Raw genomic sequence first — 23026 nt, 5'->3', positions numbered from 1 at the left:
TCCAGGCGGGTCTTGAATATCTCCACAGAAGGAGACTCCACCACCTCTCTGTTCCTTTACATAGACTGAAGTAATGTTGAACATTATTTTACAAAAATAACTGAGAATGCACTGATCACATCTGAGACCACACGGTGCTCTTACATTCAGATAAAAGAAACAAACACATGCAGAAGTTATTAACACAAAATGTTTGTTATTAGCAGATATTCCTTTTATTGTGAGACCAATTCAAAGAGACAAGCAGACAACCAGCATTATTTGTATACAGTTAAATCAGCTAAGACTTTTTTGGAAGCACCTTTTTTGGCTCAGCTTACTGTAGGCCTTCTCCAGACCAGCAGGCAGTTCACTTGGAAATACAACTGTGCAGTATCAAGTAGCTTGTTCCTCACAAGAATGATGAGAAGAAATAAGAATTCACTCCAGATATTTGCTAATTAGAAGCAAATCACTGCAATTTGCATTACTATTGCCACATTTACATTGGTTTTTTTTTATGTTGTTCAAATACAAATAATGTATTTTATTGCTCCCAGGATCAGATGTGACTTTTGAAAAAGCTAGGACTGATGGACATGAAGTCTTTGGTTGGTTGCTCTGAAGGCAGGATGGTATTGGGGCACTTCTAGCAGTCTTCATAAAGGATTTCATCTACTTGGACATCATGTTCTGTCACAGGTACAGATTCACAAATCTGTTCCCTAAATGCCAAGGCAATTGTGTAAGGCTTTCTGCTGGGATGTTTCATACATCTTTCAAGATAGGTATCATAGTATCCTTTCCCTCTTCCCAATCTGTTGCCTTTTTTGTCAAACCCAAGGCCTGGCATGAAGATAAGGTCAAGACCTCCTGTAGAAAAATAAAATACACATTAGTGGATGCACTGTGGATTTCTTAATGGGTGCACTACATCCAGATAACTTTATGCACAGAAAAAATGCTAGCTTTGTGTTTTGCAAAATGCTTCTCTTTCTTTGATCAGATGAACAATACCTTGAATGCTAAGCCTGTGAATTTACATTTTCATCTTATCAATTGGACACTATCTCAGCTGTAAAATAATCAGACCTTGAAAGGCTAGAAAGAAAAAAAAGTCTACCTTATAACAAATTTATTTTATCACTTTAACCTTGCACTTGCAAATACAAACCATTATAAGTATAAATCTAGACAGAGATTGAACTCAGAGAAATTAAATTCAGGAAGAATCAGAAAATCAAATGAACATCACTGCCACAAAAATAGAAAAAAAAGAAAAAAAGAAGGAAAGAAGAAAGATGCATAAGTGAGAGAGAGAGCACCTTCTGGACACAGCTCTTAAGACGTCATGAACATCTGAACATTCAACCTCCCAAAACCAGAGGCTTGAAGACAATATATTTTGGAAGTGCTTCTTCACCGGGTAGTTAAAGGGAACAGGCTGACACATTGAGCACCTTCCAGGCACAGGGGCAGCCACGGTGAGGCTTCCCATCCCTTACACAAAGCTTGTTCTTTTAGCATTACAAGTCTTGCAAGGACATTCTCTAAACAAATGAGTTTGGCTGGCTTGGTAATGACTGCTGAACCCAGAACACATCTTACTGTTTCACAATGCAAATAAAGTCTTGCATTACTTACTGCTGTAGCTGATGGACACTTAAGGAAAGAAGGACAGAAACAGAAGGGGAAAGCTAGCATGGACTAAAACACAGCTAATGTGAACCTGGAAAGAAATCAAGTACTGCATCTCAGTCCTCTCCTTCCTTAGAGGGATAGTAATGCTCTAAGAAGCATTTTCCTAATTACCTTTTGCTTCGTTACCAGAACAAGGATGCATCAGCTATTTTTCTGCTTTTCCTACATCCAAACCAAGTTTCTACTGCCATTTTGAACTGCACAACTCTCACCACATCTAGCTGAAGAACAGGACTTGGCATTCAAGGAGATATGGGAGCACGTACTGAAAGAACCGGAGCTAAGCAGAGCTCTCTGGCTTCCAGGGAACCCCATGTGAGACCAAGTATCAACTCTGAGCTCAGACTGGAAGAGTATACTAAAAGTGCACAGAAGTCCCAGCTCCTTTGCACATGATTCTTGGGCTCCTGGAGATTTTCTTCCACTGCTGGTCACCCAGAGAGGAGTCAATGATGCAAACACCTATCCATCATGAGCTGACCAAATTAGAACATGGATATAAAATCTTCTTAGAGAAGATTAATCTTGTAAAGCTGGCATGATACAGTTAGCAAATATGTTTTTGTTTTTGTTTAGGTTAAGAAAATCCAGGAAGGGAATTAGCCAAAGGAGAGGCTACATAATAGTACGGCTGACGTAAAAGGTAGCCCAAGTGATTCACCCCACTGCAGTCAACTTTTGTTTCATCAAAAAGACAAATGGTGAATAATAATCAAAGAAGCAAACAAACAAAGAGGCAACAGAGAGGAAATACAGTCTCCCCTGAAGGTGGATGAGATCTTTATGGCATTACCACGTACACCACGTTGGGCATACCATAACCAATCTCAGTTTGGAAGCAAAAACAGATATTGATCAGTTGTTTGGTCTACGGAATAAGACATGGGAACCAGCTGGTCTTCTCTTGATTATCATGATCAGTAATGTATATTATGCAGGTCAAGCCCTCCTGCAATTACTCCTACGCTTATTCCTTGTTCTATCATGACTTGCCTCACACTGTCGCTCCAGAGGCATTCAGGAGGCCCAGGAACCAGTATGTACCAAGCACCAACCACATTTAGAAAGAAACACATTCTGCCGTATAATTATTTCGAGCTTTTTTCACTCTGGGTGACACTCACAGCAAAAAGAAGAGAACATTTGCAGTTGCTACTGCTAGTAGGTAGGATTGTACACAAGGGGCAAATCTGCTAGGCAAATCTTTACATCTATATTACAGACAGGAGAAAAGCAAGCCAGGGGAAGCACAAAGGGAAGAAGGAATTGGCAGGAACAGCGAAGGGAAGAAATATATTTTCTGTGCCGTTTAACTGATAGCACAGGGCACACTTGAGTGAATGTAGATGTATTAAAGCACTATGTTTTCTTCTGGGTTCTCAGGAGAAATGGAGTCTGTTTTAATGAGTCAGCTTCCTCTATAATCATGGAATTTTTATGCCAAATAACTCAAACAAGCTTGTGCAAATCTCAATATGAAAAACAATGCTGTAAATACTGTAACAGTTACCCTCGTTATTTTTTTTTCCATTGGAGCACTGTGATACTGAATGCCTTTGCTCTGACTCACAACACACTGATTGATATCCACACAACTCACACTGCACAAGATTTAAGTAAAGTTCCAAGCAAGACTTGCAGTAGAAAAATGGCACAGATACCCTGCATGAAGTCCGAAGGCACTTCAAGAAGAATATGCCCCCAAAACCCAGCTCTGGGAGCTAGATTGAATGGCAGAAAGCTGCGTGGAGAAAACACTTCCCCTCTGCATAACCTGGGGAACAACAAAACCTCTTGTGGTGCCTGCGGTGGCGTGGGGGAAGAGCCGTCACAGGATGAGAGGTGACACACAGATGAGACCAAGATTGCAGACATGTAAGATTACTATCAGTGGTGAGCAGACATCAACAGGATGGCAAAGGAGGGTAAGGACATCTTAGTCCTCAAGGCACTTGCCCTCCTCACACTGACCAGCCCTTCCAGCCCCACAGGATCACAAGCTGCCACTCAGGATACCCTGCAGGCCTGCTCCCTCCCCACATCCTACTTGTCTCAATTCCTGAGAAGAGAGGGCATGTTCTTGGGCATCAAACACTCCACCAGGTCTTATAGTCACTGTCAATCAGGCCTTGTGATCTTCATCTACTTCTGACCTTTTCCTCATAATGTTTCTCTCCCTCATGCACCTTCAGTCCTTAACTAAAGGCTTGTGGATCCCTGTGACAATACAGCAGCAGCCCAGGAGAGAAAACCAGCACTCACACTGTGCTCACTGTTGAGAGGTCTTTTGCTGCAGGTAACCTGCACTCTTCCTGAGATACTTAGAGGATGTCTGCAGAATGCTAAGGGCTGAAAACAGTCTCAGGCAGCAACACACTGCACTAGCCCACATTCACTATGAAGTGAATACTAATGTTTCTTATAAACTTTAATTAAGCTACAGGGTATCCAAGTAAGGTTGGCAATTACAATGACAATCACCTAATACTCGCTGTATCTGTGACATGAGCTCTTGTGGCTACAGCTCCTTTTACTGTGTAGCACTGTGTGTGAAATAATATACACTGACTTATCAATGTGGGCATGCATCCATACTGACATGGCCACACAGCTTTCATTTATACAGCTGAATAAAGCAGGCCAGAAAGCAAATTCATTTACAGGATCATAGCTCACCCGTACTGTTTAAGTACCAGCACACTGCCAGGCACAATGTGAGACCAAGAAAGAGGAGGCAAGCCAAGTTCTCTGTAGTTGAGACAGTGCTGCTCTGAGCCACTTGATCCTCCTTTATTTAGCAGTATACAGTCACAGCTCCAGAACCTGACACATGGGTGTACAGGCACACTTTTGTGCACACATCTATGTAGACAAACTTTATGTCACAGAGATGTGAAACGACTGGCACAAGGACTCAGGAAATGTGCTGCAAAACTACATGCAAAAGGCAGGCGTGCCTGCTGCGCATCCCCCACTTAACCAGCAGACCAAAACATTATCTTTTCTCTGCTATTTTAAATAGGAATACAAAGTTTCGCTTCCTCTAGGCAGCGGGTGAATTTCCTCCCTTCAGCAATGCATTTCTCATCACCTCTTACGATGATATCAGGTTTGATTTGCTCCCCAGGGGAGGATTTTGTCCTTGCACCTCATTACTTCTCCTTACTCTCAATGTTTTTATCTGAAATGCCAAGCAGCATTTTCTGAAGTATTCTTGATAATGGTTAATTATGGAAGGGTGCACAGGTACAGATCATGGAAGGGCTGCTGGAGCCTCATACCAGGCAGGGCAGGTAGCACAGCCTCCTGGATCTGAGTTGGCCTCACCTGCCCGCTGCCACCCCACAGTGTGGGTCATGCACATCCTCTGCACAGCCTAACAGTCCTAATGGGAAACAAAACAGCAGTGCTGTCATGCCAGGGACAAGGTAACAGCAGGCTGCCTCTGTGAAGAAAACATTCACTTGAGCACTGGATCCTAATATTGAAAGTATCAGCGTTGGTGACATGCAGGGTATGGGCTGATGAGTTGTAATAACTAAGAAAGTTCTAATTAATGGCAGAATCATCACCGTAACTTTAATTACCATCAGCATCAGCACAGTTAGGCCTCTAGGGTAGGTGTTAGCTCCTCAATGTACACTCTGCAGGGCACAGATCATCATCTTGTTCTGTATTTGCAGAGCATCTAACACACTGTGGTCTAGGTTAATCACTAGACCTCATGGGAAACAATTCCATAGAAGTAAATATTTCAATTATGCTACAGAAAAACAAATTCATTTCCCTTTATAACTAGTATTAAGCCTTCCCACAAGAATGCATGGGCTGCCCCTTGCACCACTGCTGAGATTGCTAACCTCCCAGTCCTTCCTTCCAGATGGAAAAATGCTTCCTTTGGTCTCAAACACTTCATCTCTCTGCTACATACCTGCCTTGGTTAATGCTCATCATTTTATCTAAATCCATGCACAACTATGATGCTCCCACCAATATCTTTTGCATGCATACATACGCCCTATCTCCTCTGCCATCCACGTGCCACAGTTAATTGGTCTACTAGCATGACTTGAGACAGCTTTTGTTATTATTTCGATAAAATACTGTGCAGAAAATAGAGCCATCAGTAGAATCTACAAACAAGCACTGAGCAACTCAGCACTTATTTGTCTACTCATCCATGTCTGTGCTTGGTGTCAACATGAAACACTGGTCTCACAGTTCACACTTGCCCTCCTGAACTACAGCATGATAAAATATTTATACTTCCCCTTGAGAAACTACATGCTAGCCATCACTCATACAGGTTTAAAACAATGGAGTGGCAGTTACTCTCCTGTTATTAAACCTGCAAAACACACTAATAATTCTTTTAGATCAGCTTCTGCGCTATGAAGCTGCGGTCAAGTAAACACCCTCCTTCTACTCTGAACTCATTTAAAACAAAATTTAGTGGCAATGCATTTGAGAGGTTAAGGGCACTACTCAGTATCAGATGTGGTACATCAGCACCACACAAACAAACCTGTTCTGCTCCAAAGTATATCTTCATGTGTCATCAGTGAGGCTACTGTATAAGGCTAAGACTTGTTTTCAAATTCTAGCTGGGCTCCCAATGTGGGAAGGTTGTGCGAGGCTATAACCATCATACTCATTTCCCCTGAAGTTTAAGTTGCAGTCAGCTGAGGTCTATGTCTTATTTTCAACATTTGCCAAATGTCTAACCAATAGAAAATTTGAACAAGTACTTTTCTATTTCACTATTATTCATCAAACTGGTGTAAGCACAGTACATTAACCATAACCACCCAATACCTCCTACAAAAATGTCAGGTTTGGCAAATTCAGAGTAAAGGAAATCATTGCCTAGAAATGTTTGAGTTAGCAGCCTGTGAAAAATTACTTACCTATTCCTGATATCCAAATACTTGAGCATAGTTAGAATGGTTTGATTGGGAAAGCATAGGAAATTTTTGGTCTTAAAGGTTGGTTGCACTTGAGTTCTCCTTTGTTTGTAAACCACCACAATGCTATGAAGCAAAATGTACAGAAAGACATCAACACATCTTACTAAATCAGTAAATGCCAACTGCAGTGCTTCTCCTTCAGAGAAACTCACAAGGCATTGCTGCATGGACTGTTTATGCTGGGGCTGTTGGAACTCTGCTAAAACATGAGAATCTTTGTGTATCTCACTGTGTATTTATGTGAGATTCTTCAAGATTTTATCAGCTACATTTAACATAACATTTATATAAGGACCTATTTAAATATTTTAAATACTTCCACCTGACATATGTACATGTGCACTTCATTTCTTCACTCCTCTTCTTCTTTTGCTTTCTGCTGTCTGGCTATTTTTAAATCAAAATATGTCACAAATGAATCACTTGGGGATTTTTTTTCAACATATCATGATGTATCACCATCAATATTTCCAACCTCTTTGACTCAATCAGCAGATAGTCTATCAAAACATACTCCAAACTGCTTGTTGAATATGAATGGTTAAGAAATCAACTTCTTTGTGTAGAAACCTGTAAGAAACTACACTACTTTGCAGCAACATTTGGCATGCCTACTGGCAGAGTTTGCTGAATGTGTAGTGTCAGCTGGTTTGCAAGTAATGGCACCTTCACTGTGAGTGTCAAACATGTTAACATCACAGCAGCTGATAAATCTGGCTTCCTCCATCAGAAGATTTTGGCTTTTTTAAGCTTGTACAGCTTAGAAGAAACCACAAACATCCCTGGAATTCTCCACCTCCCTCAATCCGGTTGCCCTGAATATTTGGAGATGCTGATCTGGAGCACTTGCTCTTCCATATGTGTGACAATGCGTGGCTGTGACTTCAGCTATAGGAAAACCGCGTCACTGTCACCAGTGCTCCATAGTAAATCTATGGAATACTGACACCTGCCGGCAAAGGCCTTCACATCACTCCAGGACAATAATTAGCCCTCCATCTACCCCCAAAAGCCGATTCCCATCCCATAGGCACAAAAGCCATCGCAAGCAGGAAACGAGTGCAGTTAGGATGACAAAATGAAGACCGAGAATCATCCTTATACTGTGAAGCAGCAGCACGGGACTCCTGGCCCCTGGAAGCCAGGGGCTCCCTGCCAGATCCGAGGGGTTTCCCACTGCACAGGGAAATGACAGCGTATTTTGAATCTCAGCAAAGAGAATAGGAATTACCTGTGCCAGGAATACAAATTGTTTGTAACTAAAAAAGTGCTGAAAAAGAGCTTCAGAGCCCATCAAGATGGCAGAAAACCAATCCCAAGGAAAAAAAGAAAAAGTAAATCTGTGCCACCTTCATGAGCTGAATCTGCTCAGCAATGAGTATCAGAGATGAGACCAGCACTGGGAGGAAGAGGGGAGAACAGAGCTGGGAGCAAGACAAAGGCAGCAGGACCGCCCTCCAGCAGGGTCAGCTCTCTCACCAAACTGCATCTACCATCCACATGGCCAAGCACACAGGTGACCAGCACAAAAAGGTGTCTGTCCATCATCCTCCAGATTATTCAGATGACATGCAACAAGGCACAAAGATAAGCTTGGTGCCCCCTCCCGCTTTCCAAAAAGGAAAATACAGGGAGACAAAAATCTGTTTGGTTTAGTTCATGCAGCTAAGGATACCTGCATGCTTGCTTTCCCCTGTACTAATTTGTTAACACAGACTCATGCCACACTCGACAACACAACCCAACCTCTTATTTGCTTTTGAAAGACTCCTGTGTCTAGGAGACAGGATAAAGAAAACGACAATGCTACTATTCACTCTGTAGCAAAATTAGCCCACTGAAACAAAACACTGTAGAGTTGCTTGCAGAGAATTTAAAGCCTGTGCCTATGTTGACTTTTACTTCTGTTTAAACTTTAGTTGATTACAGGAGTAATCTTTTTTGTTGTTTTCCTGAGTGCAACAAGAATGTTTTCTGCAAGATGGCAAACACGGATGTGACAAAATTACAAAGAAAAGTACTTTTAAAGGCTTAATGAACTTTATGTAAGCAAAAAGCCATAGCATTACAGAGCTCTCAGACCTCCAGGTTCACTGCAGGATACCCCTGCACAGACACTATTAAAATTAAACCACCATGTTCACGGTTTAGTTTACACCAGGGAAATTCAGGATGAAAGGCTACCAAAGGGCATTACAAAGTGCTGACACAGAGACACATCAACTTTCCCATTTTGGAGTGGCTTTTTTTTCCCCCAAATCTTTCAAATAAGGAAATTCTTTGTCATACAGAAAATCATAGAATAATTAAGGTTGAAAAAGACCACCGAGATTGTTTAGTCCAACCCCAGCCCACCCCCACCATGCCCACTGACCACGTCCCTCAGTGCCACATCCCCACGGTTCTTGAGCACCTCCAGGTGGAAGATGGTGAATGTAAGATGGTGACAGACCCCACCACCTCCCTGGGCAACTTCTTCCAATGCATCACCACCCCGAGTGGATTTATATCCATCCACCATCTCTCTGGGCCCAGTTTTTTACCCAATGAAGAGTACACCTGCCTAAGCCATGAGCTGCCAGCTTCTGTGGGAGACATGTTTCAAACAGAAGTAATGGGAGTTGTTCAAACAAAAGTATGGGCACTCCAGTAGCAAACTGGGTGCGGAGTGTTACAGGGCTGTCTCAAAGAGAGCTGTAGCAGCTGTGCAGCTCCACAGGAAAGGCAGGCATGACCGTGGGGGAGAGTGGTCCAGCGTTGGGGACGGCATTGCACATCTTGCCGCTGAAGGCTGAAACGCAGAGAAACCTTGGGGGGAGCAGTTGCTGCCACAGCTGGGTCCAAACCCTGAAATATTCATTTCCAAGAAAGTCTTTTCCTAGCGTTCTTTGTTGGGAAACACACTATGCAGAATAGTTTAAATTTGTCTCTGGTCTATTTTACAGAGCTGCAATAATGTAACAGGCATTTGTGTAACTACTTGCAGTTGTGGGTTACCTGTGTGGAAAACACCAAAGGAGACCTCCCCAGCGAGCTGAGTGGGAAGCTGTGATATGGTATGTGCAGAAATAATTAACTTACATACTGTCATTACACATATTTCACAGTATTCATTTGCCTAGGCATAAAACAGTATCTGGAACATCTTTTCTTCAAAATAACATGGAGAAACTGCAAAGGTTGACAGACCAATGGGTGGAACCACTTCAAACGTAGGAAAGCTTTCATAGGAGAATAAGAAAATGGAAAATATTTGGCAAAGAAAAAAATAGAATTGCTATAATACAGGCTTAACTAAGCTATGAATAATAAAAAGAAAGTAAATCAAACATCCTTATTTACTTCTCATCATAGAAAAATGAGGAATCACTTGAACTGAAAACAGCAAATTTAAAATGAATACAAGGAACATCGTATTTCATGTAACACAGGAACATAATATAATATTAATATAACAGGGAACATAATGTTTCATACAATGACTGAGTACAATTCGCTGCTGTCAGAAGGTTGCAGAGCCAAGGGCTTAATACAAATAACATTAGGTGCTTATAGGAATGACCAGAGTGCCTACAGGTAAAGAAAAAAAGAGAACTTGTTTGTAAGGGAATAAGCCAGGAACTGCAACTGCAGAGGCAGGAAGAAATCTTAGTTACTGCTACAGAGGTACAAGTTGTGAGATTTCCTGCACCTTGTAAAACTCCTGATGCTGGACAGAATGCCTAGAGCTGTGATCCAGCACAGTGTAGGGGGATCGTTCTCTCTCTCCAAGTAGACTCATCACCAGAATGTTAATGCCTCACTTGCAGTGAATTTGTTCTCCTTATGCGTATCAAAATACTATGCCTCATTGTCTCGAGGCAGAAGTTCGTTCCAAACTTCTGATCATTTCATTATAAAATAGATTACATAAAGAAATAAGCCTTGATTTTCAATTTTGTTTCATCCCATGGTCTCAGATTTTCTTTATTATGACCAGTGCAAAGAGACTTTAAATTATAAACTAACTCTTGACATACACTGTAGTGTAAGTTTTAATCGAGTCTCCCAGAGGAAAAGAAAATCTAGTACTATCCTCAATCACTTTACCATTTTGTTTGGCGTATTTTATCTTTTTTTTTTTTTTTTACTGAACAGCAATATTTATCACGTCCTCTTTCCACAAACCCATATTTCATTTATTTCAGACACATTTCAATCTGCATACATCACTTAAGTATGCCACAGTTACCCCTGAGTATTATTTACTACCTGCCTTTTTTCAGAATGATTAACAGCATTCTGTATACTCCCATTACACCTCCATGTACAACTTTGCTGCCTCTAATGGATCTGAAGTAGCTTATTAGACCTCTGTGCTTTGAGGCAAGACATTTTCTCTTCGTACTGCCTTTTGTTTCTCAACTCTCATAAGCCTCGTCTTTCAAAATCCTCTCACTCATGATGCTTTCTGTCTTGGGCAGGAGAGGGCTGTAGCCCTCATTTTGAACTACATGGGGTTTCTTGGAATGGCACTCTAGAGGAAGGAAGCATTTTCTTAGCGAGGGTAAACAGCTCTTGTACACCACAGACAATCCATGCAGGTAAGCCATCCCTCCTACCAGCATGTTGGTGGCATTTATGTTACAGCAAGGCTCGAAGTATTCTGCAAGTTGTAAAGACAGAAAAATATAACTAACCTCAGAAGCTCACACAGAAAGCTTATGTGAAAACAAAGCAGCTGTAAATCATTGCCAGACATATGTTAGCATTTCCTCACTTCATTTGAACTTTGGATTTTTCCTTATTATTAATAACATACTTTCCAAATCGTGGATGATCTAGTTAGCATCTCACTGATTATTCTGACTGTGATCAGCAAGTCACAAAATTTACAGTACTGAAAATTCTGGAAGTCTCTAAAGTAAATTACAAGTCTAGTTCTTAATACGTGCATTTCTGGGAGCAAAAATACTTATGTTTCAGGAGAGTAGCTGCAGCTTATTCAGCATTGCCCATTATCACAAGATGCTATATTTTCAAATGACATTTTCCAGCCTGGGTATTTCTGCCAAACTGAGGTTGTTTTGTTCTTTTTTTTTTTTTTTTTTCAGACAAAATGGTTCATTGGTTTCTCAGAACAGAGTTAGCAAAAAATATCCAGGAAAGATCTGTGGCTCCATGTTTGGAGGCAAGAAATCTTGATCAGAGTAGCCTTTGTGTCGACAATGTGGCTGTAGCCCTTTCAAATCCATTTGAATCAGTCTTATAAAATGTGAAAACCTGCTGTTTGCATGGGCTTAGGAAAGATTTGTCAGGGTTAATGTTGTGCCTCTCTGGTTGCCATCCTCTCCAAACCGCTGCCAGAGCTGCAAGCACACGGACAGCCCCACAACTTTCCAGGAACCAGTGCCAGTTTACACGGGACCTTCCCTCCATTCTGCCTACCCTGTGGCCACACGGCCAACTCAGTCCAGTCACTTATCTGGGTTAAAAAATCCCAACTCAAACAGGCGGAGAGGACGAAAATATCCTTCATCCAGTTTATGACGGGGAGGCCAGGGCACGAGCATGCTGCAATCACAAGGAAGGAACACTCCTAAAGCCAGCAGAGAGCAGCTGGAGCTGCAAGCTCAGGCTTTGCAGATGCAGCACTCTGCAGCCAGGAGGGCCCCCATCAAGGAGCCTGTCCTACTGGGGCAAGACTGGGAACTGAAACAAGGAAGGAAATGACTGAAATTTCACTAGCATTTCTTCTGGAGAGCCACCAGTTTACACAACCCCTCATTGCCAGTTCCCTACCAAGCCTGTAGTAGAAGCAGCCCAAATGGCACATGGCCCTGTCTGAGAGGAGAGCCTTTTACTGGTGGTGGGCTGGTTCTAACCTGGTCTAGGTTCCCAGTAGCGATACCTACACTGCTCCACACAGGAGGGATGGGGACAACGAGAAGGAAAGCAAGGAGGAGAGAGGACAGTAGCTTATTTACTACTGCAACAACCAACAGAAACAATCACCAAGCTGTGCTTGAGAAGCAATTCTGCACTGTTTAGCAAAAGAGAACAGAAATCTAACAGAAAGTGCACTCTTCCAACCCAAAAAGAAGAAGCCAGCCCAGTAGGGAAGGAAATGAGTACACTGGACAAGGATTCTTGTATGTCTGGACTCAGACAAGCGAAAGAAAGCACATGATGTCTACCCTTCTGGTGGTGGGAAGCTATTTATGTTGTCCCAGCTGCCCATGAAATGACAGCCTGTGGCTGGGAGGAAACAGGGAGTAGGGTTAGAAAGCCAGAGAAGGATGCTTGGAGATTGAGACTTGATCTTTGGGCAAAGCGCTAGAGGCAGGCATTATATTCACAAAGAAATCATAGGTTTGAAAAGGAGCTTTATGGGAATTGCTAAGGCATGGCCTGAACCAATGATTCAGCACCTGGTGAAGGGACATAGCCAGCCCAGGGAGCACAGGTGAAAGCAATTCACCCCTTTAACTGGAACCAGGTTCCACCCCTCCCTAAGCCTCATTTAAGGACTGGCTGCCACAAGGGAAGGATCTCTACCTGGAGATCCCTCCTTCTGGAGTATTTAGCAAGTCCTAAGCCTTGGGATTGGTAAGTAACTTTCATTCTTTAACTGGACTGTAACTATCTACCTTTTTTTTTGGTGGTTTAGAATTGGTTATCTGCCATCATCTCTCCTTACAGGAGAGGATTTTTACCATGTGGATGTGATGAATCCAGTCAAAGTTTTAAAGTCCCAGAAAAGAATAATCTATTCTTAGGAGGAATAGCTTAGGCTTTTTTTCCTGTAGCTCTCAAAGCAGACTAAAATAACATATGACAATACAAGCGAGGAAACCCACATCCAGCCTGCAGAATCACCCTGCCTCCCTAAACCACGCTGAGATGAGAGCTGCTGTGAAGTCTGCTTTAAATCTCTGTAGAATCATAACAAAAAGCAAACAGGGAGCGTGTTTTTATCTCATTTACTCCTTCCAAAGTTGTGCAAGGTGTCTGTACACCCACAAGCAGTTTCTGCAACCTGCATGATCTTTTATCAAAAGTACTATTTTGGCAATGAACTTTACTAGTACATATTTAGATCCTTGCCCATCTGAAGTATAAACAAGTGAAAGGGTGTGTATTGGGAAAAGGTACCAATGGCTCATTCCAAAGGCTGTTGAGATTTTTCAGCAGATACAACAAGAAATCAGTTGAGTAATACACATGCATACATCCCTACCCCCAAACAAAACATCTGGACTTCTTCCATGTTTGTTACCATGTCCATTTAGCCTGAAGAAACGAATTCATTATATGAAAACTAGTTGTCAAGGCATGGTAGAGAAGATAACAGATTTTCTACTACAAAAACTGCAGCTATCTTTGCTATGCCAACAAGATGTAACTCCATGTGCTCTTAAGATGAAAACAGGTAAACCCTGATCCAATGAGGAAGGACTTTCTCCAAGAGACAGGGTTGATGCCTAGCACTCACAGCCTGTGAGTACTGTCAGACTAGAAAATTTGATGCAAAAATTACAGTTAGAATTATATTTGAGCTGTTCTTCACAATCACCATGTCTGAAAAAGGGAAAAAGTTTTAAGGACTTCTGAATTCAAGCTTTTTGTCATTCAAAATGAATACACTCAGTAGTGGCATGACTTATTTATGTACCTGCAGGGTATTCCTTGGAAATTACATAGCAGCTTATGAAAGCAATGGAAACATTACTAATATAACACCATGTCATCTCTTGATATCAGTGTAAATGCCTCAGATCACCACAGTATTTGATAACATCACAAAGATAAATGTTTCATCCACGCATAATTCCAACAATGGAGGATGAATGTAGCAGCAAGTCAATTTGCATTCCTGTAGATGTACCAAAGCCCAATAGCTATAACCAGCATAAAAATGTAGCAGAAGTATTTTAAAGAAGCGCTGGAAGACAGTGGGCTTTTTTCTGTGAGGACTTAGGTGAGCGCATCTAACTAACCATGCCAGAGGGCAAAAACCCAAATTTGCTCATTTTCAAAATCTATCCATGGAGGAGGACTAAGGTTTGACTTCCAATTCATGATGAATTACTTCTTCATTACTCAGTACAAAAGACTAAACTGAAGATTCAGGCAGGACAAGTCTGATGTGACCATGCATTGGTGGTTACAACTGCTGGTCATAAAAGAAGTACCATTTTAAAAGTTATATCAAAACAGAAGGGTATGAGAAATTCTGACCAAGTATGCTCTTACCCTCTTATGCTCCTAAATGCGTAATACATCAGATCTGTATGAAATGCCTTTTACAACTCTCCAGGCCTATCACTGCCATTAGCAGCCTCTTTCACAGGACTACTGTGGCTTTCCTGGTATTGCTCTATGCCTATCACTATATCCAGGTGCAGAGGATGAAGCCGCTCCAGAGCTAGCCTGAATTTTCTATCTTCACAGCCCTATCCAGATCATCTTCAAAAAGTCCATACCAGTGCACTCTCCATCATAGTTCCTGCTCTCATTACAGTTACAACTGTGTGTTTACTCTGTAGTCTCTGCAACAGACTTGTTAAATTTAACTAACAGCAGCTCTTTGGCATTACAAAAGCTTGTCCCAAGTATCTAAGCTAAGCTCGGTCAACAGAGCCCTGGACATTTTATGAGTTACCTTCAAAAGCCTCAATATACCACTGGTACCCCCCAAATTTATGATGAAAAATCAGTGGGAAAACAAGTAGAAGTACTAAATATTAAATGCAAAGAACACAGCTGTGTGATGCAATTAAATCCCTTCCTAGCTAAATTGCAGACACAGGAAGGATTCTGAACTGAGAAATAGGTAATGATAAATTAAAAAAAGTAAATCAAACAGTGAAAATGCTGATAAATGAAGACTATGTATTAGAGCTAATGCTTTCAGCAGTGTTTGTCTAAAGCACAATGTTCAGGGAAAGCATATTAGCATCCCCAAACAATGCAAAGCCCAGTTCAGCCAAGCAGATTTATATAAATTTTGTTTCTGTATTGAACATTCAAAAGCTGGTAAGTCTGTGAAGTGTGCAAGCTGACTGCGTGGTAAATTTCTGTCTAGAGAAAATTTCCCCAGACTGAGGTTTCAAGCACAAATTCAACGTGAGTTTTCCATCAATACCACAAAAAAATTCTGCAGATGTTTCAGGAGAATGTTATTGTGTTTATAGAAAGAGTGAAATTAATTAATGTAGATGCAGAAAAAGTAAGACCGTTTACAATTCTTTAGAAACTGGAGAATGTTATGGTAAAAAAAGATGTTATTTTGGGACCAAGACAGACATACATGAACTTTTCAACCCAATGAAGAATCAGTGTCTCAGACACCACTGAAAAACCAGATTAAAAAAGTGAGAGAACAAAGATTGAAAAGAGTTGGCAATATTTTCCCAATCCTATGAGAAAGTTGTTTTATTTTCAGTCTGAGGTCTCAGTCCAGAAAACTGTTCTGCATGGGCAATGCCGAGCTTCACCCATGCAATACAATTTTCAGGATCAAAGACTTCAGAAAATTCTTGTGTCCACAAAACCATGACATCGTGTCAGCCTATAGGCACCACCTGAAAAGTTCTGTATCTTCCAGGCAGTGGAAACGAAGTTCCCAGACTGTATCTGAAAACTGTGAATTGCCATGACTTTCAGTGGCAGCCCAGGCAACTCCTGGAAAGCTCCTGCCTCCTTCAGGAGCCTCTATGCTACAGTTGCCAAGATTGTATTGAGCATGTCCCTGGAACAGGACCAGAGAGATGATTTATCTGCAGGGATGGACTTCTTTCAGTTGGATCAACTGTACAGTCTTGCTCTTGCCAGCTCTGCTGACAGTGGTGGCACAGGTTAGCAAAAAACAGGCAAGAGAAAGCAGCACCTGCTAACATCGGCTTCAGCATCTCTACCACAAGGCGTAAGACCAAAACAAAACATTTAATTTCATTCTTGTGATTGGATTATTTCCAACCAGGCTACTCCTGCTCGACAACCCTATGATGTATGATGAAAATACTCACCGCCAGCAAGAGCTTCCTCTCTTGCACTATCATCATCACTAGGCTGAAGAATATTCCAGGATGTCAAAGTAAGTGAAGAAATGTCTTCAGCTGATGACAACTTTAGCATGTCCATATGACTGCTGTGAGGTTTGTAACGTGGGATGAAACACTCTTTGCCTTGCTTAAAAATATCCTTAATGATTTCTTCTGTCTGGATTTCATCCGGCATGCTCAGAAAGATTGCAATTCTTTTGGATTCTTGGTACTTGGAATGCCCAATCACCTATGAAGAAAACTGCCATCATCAGTCCATGAAAAGTTCACAAAAAGACTGACTGACTTTATTTCATTAAAAGCACAACTGTTGGAAAATACTCATTGGGAAAAGTAGAGATACAAATCACCATAAAGAGAATCAAATGAATTTGTTTCCTATTCCAACATTTCCATCAGCAAAACCAAAATAGGCTAATTTTTGTACCCAGATAAAAGATCCTAGCAGGTTCAGATCACCAAAAAACAATTTTGGAGCCAGTTCAGATCCTTTAAATATTTGTGCCGTGTAGCACCAGCATCCTCAAATACCCCACATCACCAGGGACAGATAGAGCAGAACTGCCAGCTTATACAATACAGAAGGTTTTTGCATTCCTTTTCCTCTTTTCCTCCGTCCTTTTTGCATGCTGCACTTCACAACTGGACCTAGGCACAATGAGAAGTGCATTGATTATAATAACTCAAAAGAAAAATTGCATCAGAGCAGTTGACTGCAGAGCTCAAAGCCTCACAAGATCAGACCCTTCTTTCTTTTGCTAATCTGAAACGCCTTCCCAAAAGCAAATTTAGATATACAGCTACAAGCATCACCTGCTAGTGATGGGAGATCTAATAAGATCTGCACATTTTTCAGAGGTTGAAGGAAAGGCAGTTGCTGGTTTTTGATTTTCAGGAGGCTGCCTATGCTGGATGAATGAAAAATTGAATGTACGAAGGGAAATAAAAAACCAAGAATGCTTATACAGTGAAAAATTGTTAACAGATTCATACCTCACTATGTCTCTGCCCAATTCCAGATTAAATTCCATATTAAGATTTGTGAGATTTTTTTTTAAAAGCTTGTCTTCTCATTTCCTAGTATCTTGCAAAACAAATACAAATGGGTCCCTTGTGACTTAAATGTGATTTGTAGTTATTCTACACACTTCAAGAATCCGTCAAAAATATCTGGCAATTGAGAAATGGTGCTTATCTACAGAACAGAGAACAGCAAATCCTCTGCTCTGATTGCCTAACTTCAGGGTAACTGCCCTTCTGAGCTTTAGCTCTTGCCCTTTTTTTGAGAGAGATGCTAATATCTGAGTTTCGAATTGGTTCTCATTCCTTTTTATTCTCTTTCTAGCACTCTAGTTACAAACCCAGGTGAAATATCAAAAGATGGATGTATTTTTGTAAGGTAAGATATAATTAAACACTCCAGCCCAAATTATGGTAGTGTGTTGTTTGGCGATAGAAACACCTAGCAATTCAAAAGTGTCTTTTATTTCTCTTTGTAATTAAGCCAACATTACCCATGGATTTTTCCAACTAAGTGGTTAAGCTCTTAAACAAAAGAATTTCCACAGTAACCTTTGTTTGAAAGAACAGACTACTTAAACAAATTGCAGGCTCCAGACGGGTGCCTGTAATTCATGTTACTGGGGGGCTCCCACACCTTCTCATGGGTTCAGAGAACATAGAAACCAAAACACGCGACTCTCCTCTTTCAAAGTGGCGGTGTGGGCATCACACAGGCCAAATGTGTTCTGACATGTCCAACAACACACTGATTATGCAGTGCAGAAAGAAGCGAGCTTGGAGATGTAAAACCACAAGCTGCTGGGAAGACCAAATTTCTGATGTTTTCAGAAATGTGAAGACAAAGCTGCCCTGAGTGGTTTCTGAGAAGAGTGAAAAAGTTTCCACACTTGAAAATATGATGCGCCCTTTGCTCACCTGCTGATGGCTATTACTGCAGAATCAGAGCATGCAGACTTTAATAATGAATGTGCACATTAAAAAAGAATAGTCACCCAGAAGCTAATTAAATACCAGCAGCTAGGCCAGCCAGCGTAGCAATTTCAGTTTGAATTCAAAGATCATTTTGAGATGAGATTTTCGCTACGAAAAATACTGTTCAGGTGCTGCAAAATAACATGCTCACTTTTATTAACTGCCATTTCTGATATACGCTGTAGAACTGTGCTTTCAGCCTCACGTCGTTCCAAATATTTTCTCAGCACTCTCCAAGATTTCCTCGTGTCTATTGCATCAGTTTGCCATGAGGAAGCTGACTGCCTTCTGTCAGTGCAGAGTGCTGTCCACGAAGGAAGCTCAGGACTTTCAACCTGTGTCATTATTAGTAAAATGCCATGGTAGCATGGATTTACCAAGTTTCCCCATTAAAGCAAAACAAAAGCTTTAATTTTTGGCCTGTTCTCAGTACCAAGAATAAGTGTCCTGTAGCTGAGTGTACCAGCTGGGGTCAGCCCAAGGCTGAGGGCTGCAAATGTTCTGTACTACACAGCCTGGGTGCTTATAAAGTCGGTCGAGGACTATGCATTTTTGAACAGCGTGCTCTAAAAATTATAGAATTTAAGGATAGCATGTGAAGTTACTAAAACATGCCTGCATTATAGTAGGGCGTTATATATAATAAGAAAATTGCAAATAAAAAAGTGTAGATGAGTTCTTGTCAAACCTCTGACCTGAAGTTTCTGTGCTTCTGCGTCACATGCTTGAAGGGGTTGCATGTCAGTATTATGTGGAGTTTATAAAATGATTTCAGACCCCTTGGCAGGAAAATCACAATATAAGTGTAGATCATCTACACGTACATGCTGGCACTGTGAGAAAAGAAAAATTACTGTGTTCTATTACACGCACTGACAGCAAAATATCTTTTTATTGTGTTTATTAAAATGATAAAATGCAGCGGTATAAGAATGTGAACAGAACATCCCAAGAGCACGCGCTGTGCTCGGACACGGGTCAGGTGAGCCCTGCTCGGCAGCTCTGAAGTATGAAAATCACATTAGAAATCGAACTGCATGAGGGAAGCGCGCTGAAAGGCACAAACGGGAAACGACGGCCAAAAGGCCGCAGCGAGTCAGCTGCAAAGTTTGCAGACAGGGCTTTGCTGGGAGCTGTACAGCGAGAGCGATGTGACAAACGCCACAACGCGCAGCCAGCCCGACCCCGCCGCGCTGGGCTGTACCGCAGAGCCGCGCTCCGCTCCCGCCCGCACCGCGCTTCCCACCGGGGCCTTCAGTGGCTGCAGCGGCCGAGTAAAGCCAGCTGATCCTCGCGGAGAGCCGGGCCCGGCTCCGCAGCCCTTCCCCCCGCCTCCGGGTTTAGTTCTTCCCGGCAGCACCCACCTTGCGACTCAGCACGCGTGACTGCCGCTGCTTCTCCGCCGCGCCCAGGGCCCGCAGCCTGTGCCGCAGCTCCGCTCGCAATGCCCGCTTGGCGGCACGCAGCGCCGCCGCCATTTCGCTGCCGCCCCCCCCCTGCGGCTCCATGCGCCGAGCCGAGCTCCACAACTAGGGCCCCGCGGGGAGATGGGGCCGGCTGGGGGTGCCCCGTGCCCTCTGAGCGGAGTTTGTCCTCTGTCCTTGCTCGGTCAGTCACCTCCGCTCAGTGCTGCCTGCAGGGAGCTGGGCGGTCCCGGGGGTTAAGCAAAGGAAAGGGGCTGGTGGGCTGTGGGCACGGTCTGCGCCTCGCACAGGCTGCCATAAAGCTGTGAGGGTGTGGGATCGCGAAATCATTAAGGTTGGAAAAGAGCACTGAGATCGCCCAGTTCAACTCCAGCCCACCCCCACTATCATGCCCACTGACCACGTCTCTCTGTGCCACATCCCCACAGTTCTGGAGCACCTCCAGGGATGGTGACACCACTGCTCCACGTGCAGCCTGTGCCAGTGCATCACCACTCTTTTGAAGAAATTTTTCTTAATATCCAACTTGGACATCCCCTGGTGCAACTTGAGGATGTTCCCTCTCATCCTATCGCTGTAATCTGGGAGCAGAGGCTGACCCCCACCTCACCACAGCCTCCTTTCAGGGAGCACAGGGAGTGGTAAGGTCTCCCCCCTGCCTCCTCCAGGCTGAACCATCTCAGTTCTCTCAGCTGCTGCCTGTAAGACTTGTGCTCCAGACCTTTCATGGCTTCATTGTCCTTCTCTGGACATGCAGAAGGGTGAGCCCAATGCCAAACCATCAAGGCCCATCATTTCTTTTTTCTTTTTTTCAGTCCAGCATCGATGGCAAAGAATTTCCCCTTTCTTAATTTTGTTGTAGAAAGGGAAATTACACTTCAGCAGGATATTTGATCGCTGCCTGCAAGATGGTTTCACATCCCTACAAGCCCTGGTGATGGCTGGAGGACCTGGAATGCGGATGAGATTTTGTATGCTGCGAGGAACAGAAAGCGCTGCACCCACAGCAGCTTCATTCCCCATGTGTGTAGGCCTGGGTGATGGGCTCAGAAGGGAGATACTGTCAGCGTCCCTTGGATTCCTTATTGTTAGGGAAGTGGGAGCAGACAGTGTTGTGCATAGGCTCTAGGTGTTCATAGAATCACAGAATTAGTGGAAGAGACCCGTAAAGGCCATCTGGTCCAACTCCCCTGCACTGAACAGGGACATCTACAGCTGGTCAGAGCCCCATCCAGCCTGACCTGGAGTGCATCCAGGGACGGAGCACCCACCACCTTCCTGGGCAACCTCATCATTTTTATTGAAAAAAAAAACCCTTTCCTTATATCCAATATAAACCTCCCTTCCTTTAGTTTGAAACCATTTCCTCTTGTCCAATCGCAGCAGACAGCAGACCTTGCTAAAGAGTCTGTCTCCTTTCTTCCACCCCTCTTTAGATACTGAAAAAGAGGCCAACTGAAGTTCAACTATAAATGCTAAATCATCTCTCTTGCTTTCATGGAAGAGGAAGTGATACAGCTTCTGACAGATGTTAACATCTCTGTGTGTAATTAAAGCCACTAAACTGGATGGAGAACCCATTACCAGAAGAAGGCTGGTTCATTCTGCCAGCATCACAAAACCTTGATGATACGGAGGATTTATCTCTGAATGATGCTGCTGTGAGCCACAGGCCCAATGCTACCTTGTTTTGGTTCGCCTCCAGTCAGGTCTACAGAGGAAGACTAGACCCAGTCTTAGTTCCCAAATGTAGTACAGTCACTGAATCTAAAGAATACCCTTCCAGAATGAATCAGTGAGAAACTACTGCTTAAAGTTTGCAAGCAAATGGAGCTTGAGTCAAAATAATAGTTGCCCCAGACTATAAAAGTCTGGAAATTTTTTAGGGGCTACTTGTGAATGTACTGACTTGTCAGTGTGTCCCAAAACACTCATTTCTGTCATCAGAGTTGGTCCAGCTCATTTGTTTTAGGAACAGTTGTCTGTTTCTTTTATAAACCACCATATAGTACTTAAGCGCTACAGAAAATGAAGTACTGTCGTCCTTGGACTTCACTTCTAACCCATATATTTCTTAGATTCTCCAGTACCCTCTGACAGCTTTCTCAAGTTATCTTAACCAGGCAGATCTTCCCCTGGATCCCATCCTACCTTTTTTTTTTTTTTTTTTCTGAAAGAGATGAGGCCCACCATAAGATTTGAAAATACATATTTTAATATGGTTTTTTTTCTTCCAAAAATATTAGTGTAACTGCATTGTAAAAAAAAAAAAATCAGAATAATTTGTACTTTTCTGTTTAAAAAATTCAGTTTTAAAAAGTCCAGCCAGGTGACTACATTGCAAGATTTCCAAAGAACAGTCAGTGTAGATATGAGCAATTAAAAATAGAGCAAAGAAACACATACCATTGCATTAACAGTAAGTGAGTGCAAGTTTTTAAGTTGCTAGCTTCCACAAGTTGCTCTTCCCATAAAGATTGCTTTGTCTGGGTCAGTAACTTGTACCCACTTTTACCTTGCAATTTGCATTTCCCTTTTCTCCACAGAAATCCTCCTCCCCTTCCTCCCCCTTTTGCTTATATGAATGTTGCAATAAAAATGCATTACAGTAGTATTTCATTTACAAAACAAATGAAATTAAAACTTGTTTCCTAACCCATTGGATTGTATTTCAGTGAGACAATGTCCTTTCATTGGTGGTGCAAGAGATTCCAAGAACTGTCTGGATGCAGAGGACTCTCTCTCTTGAAGCAGCTGTGCCTGAAAAGGTTGGCTTGCGTTGCTGCACAGCGCTGTGTTGATTCCTCTTTAGAAGCATCTTTAGGTTTGACCATTAGAAGAGTTGCATTAGTCAAAATAAATAGAAATAAATTAAAGACGAATTATGCAGGAGAGTTATCTTCTAGTTGATACT

The 23026-nt window shown here is 42.3% G+C and overlaps 1 protein-coding gene across 1 annotated transcript; it reads right to left on the bottom strand.

Moving 5' to 3' along the window:
- Positions 1-213: 213 nt before the first annotated feature.
- Positions 214-20216, bottom strand: MTHFS (methenyltetrahydrofolate synthetase). The gene is made up of 3 exons (XM_065734319.1): positions 20053-20216; positions 16658-16922; positions 214-852 (listed from the first exon to the last, which is right to left on the bottom strand). The coding sequence occupies exons 1-3, from the start codon at positions 20194-20196 to the stop codon at positions 629-631; spliced, it is 633 nt and encodes a 210-aa protein (XP_065590391.1). The 5' UTR covers positions 20197-20216; the 3' UTR covers positions 214-628.
- Between the last annotated feature and the right edge of the window lie 2810 nt (positions 20217-23026).

This window comes from Cyrtonyx montezumae, unplaced genomic scaffold (assembly GCF_038088225.1).
Source record: "Cyrtonyx montezumae isolate F1298 unplaced genomic scaffold, pur_monq_1.0 scaffold_17, whole genome shotgun sequence".
Lineage (NCBI taxonomy): Eukaryota > Metazoa > Chordata > Aves > Galliformes > Odontophoridae > Cyrtonyx > Cyrtonyx montezumae.
Note: the sequence above shows the minus strand (reverse complement) of the source record. Positions and strands in the feature narration are given on the sequence as shown.

Excerpts from the sequence above, each read along its gene's own strand:
- MTHFS (XM_065734319.1), bottom strand. The coding sequence starts at position 20,196 with ATGGAGCCGCAGGGGGGGGGCGGCAGCGAAATGGCGGCGGCGCTGCGT. Across the intron at positions 16,923-20,052 it reads CACGCGTGCTGAGTCGCAAG|GTGATTGGGCATTCCAAGTA; the intron begins GTGGGTGCTGCC and ends TTTTCTTCATAG. Across the intron at positions 853-16,657 it reads AGAGGAAGCTCTTGCTGGCG|GAGGTCTTGACCTTATCTTC; the intron begins GTGAGTATTTTC and ends ATTTTTCTACAG.